This window comes from Thalassophryne amazonica, chromosome 6 (assembly GCF_902500255.1).
Source record: "Thalassophryne amazonica chromosome 6, fThaAma1.1, whole genome shotgun sequence".
Classification (NCBI taxonomy): Eukaryota; Metazoa; Chordata; class Actinopteri; order Batrachoidiformes; family Batrachoididae; genus Thalassophryne; species Thalassophryne amazonica.
In genome coordinates this window covers 60,008,266-60,020,270 of record NC_047108.1, presented here as the reverse complement: position 1 = coordinate 60,020,270, position 12,005 = coordinate 60,008,266, and the positions used below count along the sequence as shown (strand labels likewise).

Genomic DNA, 12,005 nt, shown 5'->3' with positions numbered 1-12,005 from the left:
ACTCTTGTGACGCTTCTGCTGCCACTTGCTAAATATGAACAGATGAAAACCCGCAGTAATGTTGTCACTTATTTTCAAACAACAAATGATGACAGTTACAGATGGCTTATGATGACTAAAACCCTTAATTTGTTTAGGGTACCGAGCAATACATAAGACGCAGACGTAAAAAATTCATATGTGGTTCAGAAACGACTACATTTCCCATCAGGCTTAGCGTGGCATCCCTTTTTTCGGAACAGTTTTTTTTTCTTTCTTCATTGTAGTTGAGCTGCGCAGCCCAAAGTCGTCTGATGGGTTAAAGTAAGGTCCTTCGTTTCTGATTTTTTTTTACATAATTTTTTTTTATGAACTTCGCTCCATTTTCCCTAGCTCTTTGCGGTTTATGTTTGAAATACTTTAGTTTTAAGTCGTGTGGTATAAGTTGTAGAAGAGTAGCGTTACATGAACTTCGCCGACAAGCAGAAGTGAAAGTTGAAGCGGGTGTGAGTTCTGCATCTATCCAGACCACAGTTTGGTGCCAACGCCTTTTCCACCGTCCAGAAAACTTCACCTACTGCTCCAGACTTTAGATGATCATCCGCTCTGAAACCACAACCCGGAGCTGTTAGATCTGTGCTGAAACCTCACTCTGAAGCTAATGAACCGCTGTGGAATCAAAATCTGAAGCTTTTGTGAAAACCACAATCTGAAGCTGTCTCAGTAACAATGGGCTGTACCATCAGCGCCGAGGACAAAGCTGCTGTGGAGAGGAGTAAAATGATTGATAAAAACCTGCGAGAAGACCGAGAGAAGTCCTCAAGAGAAGTTAAACTGCTCTTATTGGGTAAGAGCTCAGACATTTTTAAAGCAGTTTTTCCACAGTTCCATAAACACAGCGTTTTTAGGAATAATTTATCATTGCTGGCTGTGAGCAGTGTTTGTGTTGGCTACAAGAAAACTACAAGTTTTTACCCTTCTTTCTGTAAATTAGAATTTGTCCACAGGTGAGGTTTGTTTTGTTTTTTTAGATGGCTGCGTTCACACTGGGATATAAAAGGACCTGAATGTAATTTTTTTGTATTTACAGTTTCAGAGTTCTCAAGTCTCACTCATACGATTTAAAGCGGTCCTGTCATGTGTCACGTATTCGGTGTGAGACTCAACATGTTGTCACGCTTTCATGCTAAGCATGACATTCTCCAACATTCCACCACTATGACCTGCAAGAGAAGATTTGGCGGAAAATTCCTCCTTGAGCGTATCTCAACTTGAGAAATCTGTAGTTTGATATTAATGCTTGTGTCATAGTCTGTGACAAGCAGGAAATTCTGTTGAAACAGCAGAGGTATATTTCTGTGTAGGCTCTCAGCAGAGGTATACTATTCTGTTAACCAAAGCAGGCAAAGTCAAGTTTATATTTCAAAGTGGTCAAATTCTTCTTTCGTTAACAAGGAGCTTGACTATCCTGATGATGCCTTTATACTTCTCTTGCTTACATCTTGCAACAACACAAACTAGAAGCACTCAGAGTGCAAACCTCCGCCAAGGCCATAGGGTCACTGACCCTAAAGAGATTCCCTCCTTGGCACAGTGATCTATTCAACAATTCAGTGTTACAAATAAAACTATGATACATACACTTTTCTTTCCTATATATTTGACATCCTTGACCATGAAAACATACCACTAGAACTTGGAATCACTTTTATGTCTTTATTAGTTGAAAATTTATTGTATAAAAACGATTTTTCGGTAATGGCGGTTTTCTTCTGGATCTAGCTCCATAACATTTAAAGCTACATCAAATCTGATGACACCTTACTGAATCAGTACAGATTAAGCTACAATTTGGTGTTAGTTGTGCATCTCTAGCTTCATTTGTCACCTCACACTGACACATTTTCTATTTTCCCTATATTTTTGCATATTCTGGATCACCAGATCCGTATTCCAGATCTGATCATCACCAAACTTTGTTGTTTGATAGAACATTTGACTATGTTACACCCTAATTTTTTTTTCAAGCTTTTCTGCCTTGTTTTTGTGGAGTTAAAAACTAGAATGTCAAAATTCCCCCATCCCACAATGGTGAAGAATCCTTTAAAAAATTCCTGGATCCGGATCACCACTAAAATTTAATCACTTGTTCCTCTTGTCATTTCCAACCACTCTACAAAATTTCATCAAAATCCCTTCAAAACGTTTTGAGTTATCCTGCTGACAAACAGACAGACAAACAAACAAACGCGACCGAAAACATAACCTCCTTGGCGGAGGTAATTAGTCTTTCACCATCTTTGGGATGTTCTTCCAGTGGAAGAATAGTTGCATACCTGTGAAACCATCACGCAGTAAACTTCAATGGCATCAGATGAAATCAATGTGGAGCACATTCCCATAGGACTCTGCGTTAAAATGTCCAGATTTAGAACAGAAATAAACATGTTTGCAGCCTGGAACAAAAAATGGTTTCATCTCTATACATGGTTTTCTTCTCCATGACAACTGTACTGGGTGAATTTTTTTTCCTAAGTTCTTAGTTTAAGATATTCTAAGCCATAAAATTCTGTATAATTGCTTTGAGTGACAGCGGCTGAGTCCAGCAACTCCTTGTAGTGTCTTTAGCTCAGAAGCCACTCAATGCGGGTGGTTGTGGAGGCTGTCTGTCAATATAAAGGAGTATTTTATTTCAAACACCTGGAAAAATGCAGCTTGTTGTGTGATGAAACGTCCTAATGAATCATCTAAGATGTCTCTGTTGCAATATTCATGCTGAGTGAAATTATTGTTGGATTTAAAGTTGTACGCTAATGGTATTACCTGTTTTAGCAGCTGTCAGTAGCTTCATTTGTTAGGTCCACTTAATGCACAGTTACTGAGAAGATAAGTGGCTCATAACTTCAAATGTGTACAACAAAGTAAACTGTTAGGAGAACCACCACGCAGTCCCCCAAAAAATGATATAATAAACACCCGAACCCAGGTTAGGTGGTTTGTACTCTTAAGAGAGGGCCATCTTCTGTCATTTCTTCACACACGGAGCCAGCCACACTCCACCCCTTTATACATTAATGAGTTCATCATACAGGTGCTGTGAACATGGCGACGTCCAGACACAGGCTTCATATCGGCTGTTCTGGGTCTCTATAGAACACTTATTTTTATATATATATATATATATATATATATATATATACACACACACACACACACACACACACACACACACACACACACACACACACACACACACACACACACACACACACACACACACACACACACACAGTCTATGAGTAGAACAGAGAAGGATTTTCACACAACAAAATAGATCAATGGACCTTCTAGCAATCAGTAGCTGTAATTTTCCTTCTTTGTTATGAGAAATTTGTTCTCTCAGCTACTCCACCAGGAAGCTATGGCTTGTGATGCAACAGATCAAAAGTGCACCATGCACATTTACAGAAGCCTATGACAATTTCAGTGTTGTCATGGGTGTCTTAGTGGTTTAATATACAGTATCACACTGTTTGTATTTCTTAGTGAGTGATGTAGCCAAAGTCCAAGACACAGTCAGTGACTTGGAAATGTGCATGACTTGGCTAAATAAAACTTTATGTTAAAGTGTTGATTAGGTATGTTATGAACAATAATCCTTATATTTATTTTGTCCAATTACTTATGGGTTCTAAAAATGGATGGGTGTCTAAAAATCATAATTCTTAAATGACATCTGAAGGTGATTAGTGGATTAGTTGTTAGGGCCATAAAATGTAAAAAAAAAAAAAAGTGAAAAATGAGCCCAAGACATCTTCAAATGTCTTGTTTTGTACACAGCCCAAAGATATTCAGTTTACTGCCAGATAAAATTAAAGCAGCTAGTAATCTGCATTGTCTCTGTCCACTCACCTGTAAATGGGTGTTCATTTTGGCTATGGAAGTTTATGTTCCATCCAGGGGGAGTTGTGGATTCTCATGTGCTTCATGCTATGAAATCTGAGGTTAATCATGGCCATATTTAATTATCTAGAGATATCTGCTCAAGTAATATCCCCACCAGGTTTGGTGAAACTTTGCCCAAGGGTTTCTTTTTATCTTTTTCACAGACAGAAACACACAGGACTGATTACAATTACCCTGCTTCACCAGCTTGCAGGGTAATTGAAAGATGAATTTGCTTCCATTATTTTTTTTAATAATAAACAAATGGGAGAGATGTCAATTAAAAGGTTACCAACATGCAGTGCCAACCCTATTGGGCCCGTTGGTATTTAACACCTTTTAATTTGTTTATACCATTTCAAATAAAAAAAGTAAATCAGGCTTCTCAGTATAAAATATAAAAGCCAAGATGATGGGTTGCATAAGTAATGGGACACTTTTGCATAATACCTATAAATAATCAGTTTTTGTCAGACAAGTCAGGGGATGGATACATGAACATTTCCAAGTCACTGAATATGTCTTGGGCTTTTTTTACATCAGTTATGAAGAAATGCAAACAGTATGGCACTCTATGATAAGAGTAGACAGTTCTCAAAAATGAGGAAAGAACGAAGAAAGCCACAAAGACACCCAGACAACCCAGAAGCTGTTACAGGTTTCTGTGGCTGTGATTGGAGAAATTGTGTATGTTTTCCATTTTGTATCACCAGTTATACAGTTTCATGATGAAGTGGAGCAGAGAAGGATTTTCTTTCACCAAAACATAAAATCTAGGCTTGCATCTCAGATGTACCTTCTGGCAAATTGTAGCTGAACTTTCAGGGCTCAGTTTCATAAAGCAGTCTAATTTTTTAGTCTACTAAACTTACTTGTCCAACATTAGCCATCTAATCTCCATTTCATATAGACAGATAAATTTGTAGATGAGCCGTCTAACGTTAGTCAACAATTTTCACAGGCATAAGTGGCCTCACAAGTGTCATTGCCAAGAAGTGCCTCCAGTGCGTGAGAGTTTTTTTTTTTTTTTTTTTTTTTTGCTTCTGGGTTGGTCGTCTGCTACAACCATGGCCAAGTCCGCGGCACCAGAGGAGAAGCGTTCCCTGAAAAAGGCCCCTACATTCTCCAAAGAGAGGAAGCTCCACTTTTGGAGGAATACGAGTGATGTAGAGGTGCTTTTGAATGTTACAAAGGAACAACATTGGCCCTAGCTGCCAAAAGATGGACTTTAGAGGAGATCGCAGCATTTTCCGGAGTATAAATCACTTTTTTTTTTTTTTTGCTAGTTTAAGAGGTCCTGAGACTTAGTCTGGTGCGACTTCTATATGGAGAAAAAAAAAAAAAAACGGTTCATGGCCATGAATTTTCTTTACACTTGAAATAAGAAACACACCATTAAACTGTCTTTTTGTTAAAAAAAATAAATCAAAAAACTAGAGATGAAAACTTCCTAACAGGGCTTGGTTACTTTCAGCACGCATTTAAAACCGAGTTTGGTCACGCTTAAATCTTCTTTAAATGAACGATCATCATTTCCATGTCTGTTTCCAGAAAAAATACAATTAGCAGTCATGTTCACATCAAGCAAATATATATTCAAGTAGCAAAGAGTGTCTAATGACACAAAAAAACTGCAGCGTAAAAATGCACAGGAAGAAACGTGTGTGTGTGTGTGTACGCAAACGAACAAACATTTATTTCCACAGCAGAGTAACAACATGAACAGGAAATACATATATGCCACTGTGAGCTGATTTAAAACTAAACTTACTGTGAGTTTGTGTTGGACCGCTTGTGACTTTGGGAAATGTTCCATGTAGAAAGTAATCCGATAAAGATCAGTGCTGGGCTCAAAAGTCGATTTGATAATCCACCGTTAAACGATGAAGAGGAAAAGTCCCAAACAGCCGACTCCGCTCTGGAAAGAGACTCAAATAAAACAGTCGGATCACAAAGCAGTTTGATCTCTGATCACAAAATGGGGTGCCGGTGTCGTAGACCGAAAAATGGGTCCGCCCTGCCTCCACTGTGCATGCGTCATTTCGGAGCTCAGCAGCTCGTCTGAGAAAGAATCTTTTCACCCAAAGCGATCAAATGGATTAATGGGATTATTAACCATCAGATGACAAGGTAAAACCTCTTAAATCATTCTAAAGTCAGTTTTAAGCAGAAATATGGCCGTTTTAAGCAGAAACAAGATGATATTCGGCGACACTTTAAAATGATGGACGTACAGTGAATGCAACAGCTAGCAGCCCATGTAGCTGTGGCGCTCTGATTGCTTCCTCTATCTTTTATGATGAAATAATGCTGAATTTATGTGGAATGATTGTTGTACAAAAGCTTCAGATATCTGAGACAGATGGTGACTGGAGTGCAGTTTTAAGCAGAAACGAGGTGATAATTGGTGAACCGTGGCTGATGACGCATGCGCAGCGAAGGCAGGGCGGGCCGATTCAGTCGGCGACACTGGCAGGTCCGTAGCTGGGAAGCTCCACAAAAAGACCCTGGTGCCCATCCAGAGGGAAAAAGCAGGCGAGGCGGGCCCACCGCTACATGCCTTCATCTGGCGGGAGAGGGGGGGGAGGGCAATGGGGCAACTGCTTCCCCAGCCACAGTACAGCCTTGTTTCTCACCCAAAGTTACGGTGTGGTGTGAAATTTGTCCCAAGATGCCTTTCTTTAGGAAGGTGATCTTGGAACCACCAGAATAAGATCACAAAAGAACGAAAGGAAGGAAATAAAAGTTCTTTGTTCTGAAGAAACACCGTAACATGTTTTTTACAGGAGGACCACACTTTTGAATGAGGACCGACTTCTTTTGTTCTCTATTTGGAAGAAACCTTATTTAAACTTATTTGGAAGTACAAGGACAGCTCTTTTCACAAGAAGAAGAAAATTAATGGTGAGTTTATTTTATAAATGCACTAAAAAGGAGGATAAATTACGTTGTATGTTCACAGCACATATGCTCATCTGTTCCGTGGCTGAAAGAAGTAGTTTGCGCGTGTAACAAAAACATTAATTATCCCTCAGCTTCCGATGGCTAAAGCAGTGTTTATGTTGTAAATATGCAAATGATACACTGGGTTTTCAAACATTTCATTGCGTGGTACGTTCATCTCACATATGACTTTAGTTAGCTCATTAGCTGTGCTCCTTTACACCGCGTGTGCCTTTATAAATGAATAATACAGCGACATGTACATTTTGCTTCTTGCATGAAGTGATAAATGCGACTTATATACCTTTTTTCTCTTAAAAAGGCATTTATGGGCCAATGTGACTTATACTCCGGTGCAACTTACACTCCGGAAAATACAGTATTTCGGGTCTATTCCTTTTTATGCCCCTGATTAAGGCAGTGTCTGTACGTATTGAGTCGGTCCTCTAATGTTGGATTGTGCGTCCCCACTGCTCATAATGGTTGGATTGTGTCTTAACTGTAATTAGGATGGTTAAATGTAGAGAACACATTTTGTCGTAGGTATGTACAATGACAATAAAAAGGCCCTTAATGAATGGTAGGCACAGCTTTTGTTGTCAAATTTTATTTTTATTTATGTTAAGATCAGTTGTGTTTAGGGATGGATATTAAGAACTGGGTATATTTGAGAATCGTTAAGAAATGATTCAATCTACTCATCAATAGCGTTTTTGGTTAAAGATTCCCTTATCGGTCCTTCAAAGTGGCTGTTGTTTTTGAGGGTGTTTGTTGGGAAAATGATCATTTTTCTACATTGATTACAGACCTTGCAGCAGGTCTGCAATCAACAGCTTCTACAGCGCAACTCTGCTTGAAGCTTGAACCAACGAAGCAGTGCTCCGATCCGCTGCTTCGTTGGTTCTCTGCTTCGCTGCTTTTCAGAAGCAGCAAGTCCACTTCTTCACAGCCATTTGAAGATGTCAATCACGAGTCACTTTTGTGCTGATTAAAGTCACTAACTGGTACTCTTGTCTTGTTGTGGGCAAGAAACGAGAATCATCCTCCATTCCATTCGTGCAACTCCAAACGCTGCACCGCTCTCTGCTGAGTCAAGTTAGAGTCCAGTCGGAATCAAATGACACCTCTTTCCAAACATTGTAATACACACAATAAACTACAATCAACTAAAACATTTTTTCCTTCCAAAATGAGACGTCCTGCATTATTTATGAATTACATCCTGACTTGCAGCGCAGCCTGCTGAGCTCAGCTCAGAGGCCATGTATGGAGTTACATTTGTGCCATTAATGTCTGAAATGAAATATTTTTGACAAAAACTACAGATTTTGTTTATTTCTATTTATGTCCAGAGATCAAGGATCCAGTGACCAGTTTCATATTTATTTAGTTTAAGACTCAATAAAATATAAAAATAAAAACCTGTAAAGCCTACTTTTAGTACACAGAAAATTCACAAAAGCTATTTGATAAGTGGAATCGATAATGGCATTGTTATCGGTAAAATCTTATCAATACCCATCCCTAGTTGTGTTATAAAAGTACAACGTGCTGACATCAAATGTTTGGATAAGTGTCAAGATAGAACAGTAATGATCCAATGCAAATGTGTAGTTTTATGAAATAGTAATAATACAATATTCTATTCCAGGTGACAGATTATGTATTATAGTTTCATCGTATTGCCAGTATGGGAAAATATGCTTTTTATGACTAAAATGAGCAAGAAAATGGGACAGACAAATATCTCTTTTAGCTTATGAAATGCACCAGATTGCAATATACTGCATCTAGTATTTCAACATTTCCTGGGGGAGGTTCCCCGGACTCGCTCTCATCACTGGACTTTGTGGAGCTTGGTTGTAAACAAAATTTTCAGGGTCCCCCCCCCCTCCAAGGTCCACTCGCATCACTGGTTGTAAAATGTCTGCACTTATTTCTCTCATCCCTTCTTGGGAATGTCTGAGGGCTTTTTGTCCATTTGCCAGAATATGTTATCAAATCTTGTGCCATTATACAAGTGGTCAGCTCGTGACGAGGGCATGACGAGTTAGGCCAATTGCACTTTTTATTACACCACTATATTACACATTGTACCACTTTATACTGTTCTACACAACCTCATCTGTCTTTCTAAAACTGACAAATGTAATTTCTGTTTCACAGCACATTAGAGCAGCACTTATTAGAGTCTCCATCAAGGGTCAGCCATCTGCCACGACTGACACATCTAAATCACAATCCAGATTTAGAACTATTTCAATTTGTGAACAATCAGATCATTTCATTTTTGTCAAGACATGTCCATTTGTTTTTAACGTATCTATCTGTAAAGCAAGAATCATCTGTGTGTTGTTTTGTGGCTCGCATATCTCTTTGACTATTTGTCAGATCTGCCTCAGCTTTCAGATATGGATTGTGCATAGCACGATGATGTGCATCCTTTATTATGAAAATTTTGGGAATTTTCAAAAACTATATTTTGAAACCTTTATTTTGATTAACAAAACATCCATACTCCAAGATTGTGTGGCTTGCTGATGTTACTGGTAACAAAGTTAAAGAACATCAGGTACTTCATGTTGCTTCCACCATTTCACAATGAAGCATTTAATGCCAGCATCTCAGCAAATACTTTTACTGGGAAACTCGTGCTGTCAGTGTTCTGGTGACTGAGTTTAACTTGACAACACTGAGGAGACGTTAGCTAAATTCCATTTTTTGATAACACCAAGAAATTTTCCACTATTTGTACAACATTTCAGTAAGTACAAAAGCTGAATAAAATCTTAGATTTTCCCACAATATAGTACAATGTTTCAGTAAGTACATAAGCAGAATAAAATCCTATATTTGCTGTGAGTTCAAGTTTAAATACACTGCATTCAGGAGGCAGAGTATTGTGTTTCAAAAATTCTAAATGTTCTGTTTAATTTTGTCTGCGTCTCTTGCAATAACCTGTTTAATGGGACTCCTTTTATTTTTGTATAATTGATAATAAAACTGATTTTTGAAAACAATATGAAATACTATATGCAAATAATAACATATCAGTCAAAACATAGACCTGAATGACATCAAAAGTGCTTATTATCAACTCAGTTCTTTGTTATGAAGTTTTTTGGGATTTATTTTCAAAACCTTTATTTTGAAGTTTTTTGGGGGGACCACCCCCAACACACACACACACACACACACACACACACACACACACACACACACACACACACACACACACACACACACACACACACACACACACACACACACACACACACACACACACACACACACACACACACACACACACACACACACACACACACAGGCGCTAATAGTGTCTGTATTCTTGCACTATTCTCCTTCAAGCTTCAACACTTAATTCTAGGGCTGAAACGATTAGTCGAGTAACTCGAATAATTCGATTACAAAAAATGTTCGAGGCAAATTCTGTGCCTCGAAGCTTCGTTTAACGTTGTAGTACATATGCCAGGCCTGTGTGTGGCGCTGCAACGTCCACAGGAAAAAAAAAAAAAAAAAACAGAAGAAGACTGGAGCATAACAGCTAATGAAATTAGCAACGATAGCGACCACTTTCCAGCGTGACACAGAGTAAAATAAAGGCTTTTAAGAGATAGATGGTCCACGCCGATCATCTGAAATAGACTTACTGTGCATTTAAAGCGAAGCAGTGTGTTTGTCTAGTTTTAAAAAACACACGGTCTGCTCTACGTGGGGAGGGACGGTGGCCGGCTGCTCTCAGACCGGGCGAGTCACAGCTCTGGCCCCGGCTACATTGATAAACAGCAGAAGTCCACTCTTTGATGACTCACACTGTTTGACTTTTTAATTTTTTACTTTTTTGGACAACACACAACACTTCACAAACACGGTGACTTAAATAAAATAATAAAAAAAAACTGACTGCGAGGCTGCATGTTCAACCTCCAGCTGAAATGCATCTGCTGAATTGCAGAGAAAGAGGGGGGGAATCACACAGGGATCCAGTCCATCAACCTTAATTAAAAAAAAAAAAAAACTTAAAAATGGTTACATTTTACAAGTTGGAGAAAACAAAACAGAAAGCCACATCCCATTGCCATTTCAGCAAAATGCCAACACTTTGGCGCAGTGACATTGTGCCATTGCTTAAGGAGAGCCCTGGACTATCGATGTTGTTTAAAAACACCAAAGTACTTTTTATCCGATTACTCGATTAATCGCCAGAATAATCGATAGAATACTTGATTACTAAAATAATCGATAGCTGCAGCCCTACTTAATTCAGTAACTAATACTGTGTTTCATTTGAATGTAAGAAAGCATGGAATTAGTTTGTGGTTATCTTTACAAAACACACAAAGTAATGTTACCTTACTCTATTGCCAACTCCTGCCAAGTCAGATAGTTATTGATAATAATAACTTGATATTGATAATAACTTTGAACAGTGAGAAGGAAGTTAAGCATCAAATGACAGCAACCAAATGTGTTAACTAATCTTTCTTTGTTCAGCATCATTTTAATTTGATATGCCAATGCCAGACTGAATTCTGTTCTTTGTTATTTTGCAGTGCAAGTGATATTGCTCCCCCCCAAAAAAGAAAAAACTACAGGCACTGCACCAGTTGATAAAATTATTAAAGTCGGCGATCACATTGTCACCAAGTGTTATAATGATCCGTATGTTAGTTTCTAGTAATAGTGCTAAAAAACAAACTGCAGTGTAACCATAGTCCAGATGAAATAATTAAAGACACTTGCTCAAAGGCTATGTATTTTATTTAAATGGTGCTGTAGGCTGCACTTTTTATGTGTGTTTGTTTGTTCCTGTTTTTTTTTGTTTGTTTGTTTGTTTTACTGTTTAAATGTACTGGATCTACGTTCTGTGGAGGCAAAAAAGCACCTATTGTGACACAGCCTTAAGAGTTGGTTGTTGCAGCAGTTTGGAAGAATCCCAGAAACGGGTGTGTGAGGATGATGTAAGTGGTGGTAGAGCTGTACAGTGTCTGGTTTAGAATCATTTGTTGGAAGTTGTGGCTGCGATGCTGAGGAGAAAGTGTTTTTTTTTTTTTTTTCCAGGCATTACCCGCCTTGGTTGTCTGTGTTTGAACAAGAGATTTATAGGGGAAAACAAA

At 38.5% G+C, this 12,005-nt stretch overlaps 1 protein-coding gene across 1 annotated transcript in view; it reads left to right on the top strand.

Annotated features, from left to right (window-relative positions):
• The first annotated feature begins 270 nt into the window (after positions 1–270).
• The window catches only part of gnai3 (guanine nucleotide binding protein (G protein), alpha inhibiting activity polypeptide 3), a 44,767-nt gene continuing 33,032 nt past the window's right edge, over positions 271–12,005 (top strand). Inside the window, exon 1 of the mRNA XM_034172240.1 lies at positions 271–826. Coding sequence (XP_034028131.1) covers positions 709–826 — 118 coding nt within the window. The 5' untranslated portion in view covers positions 271–708. The remainder of the gene's footprint in view (positions 827–12,005) is intronic.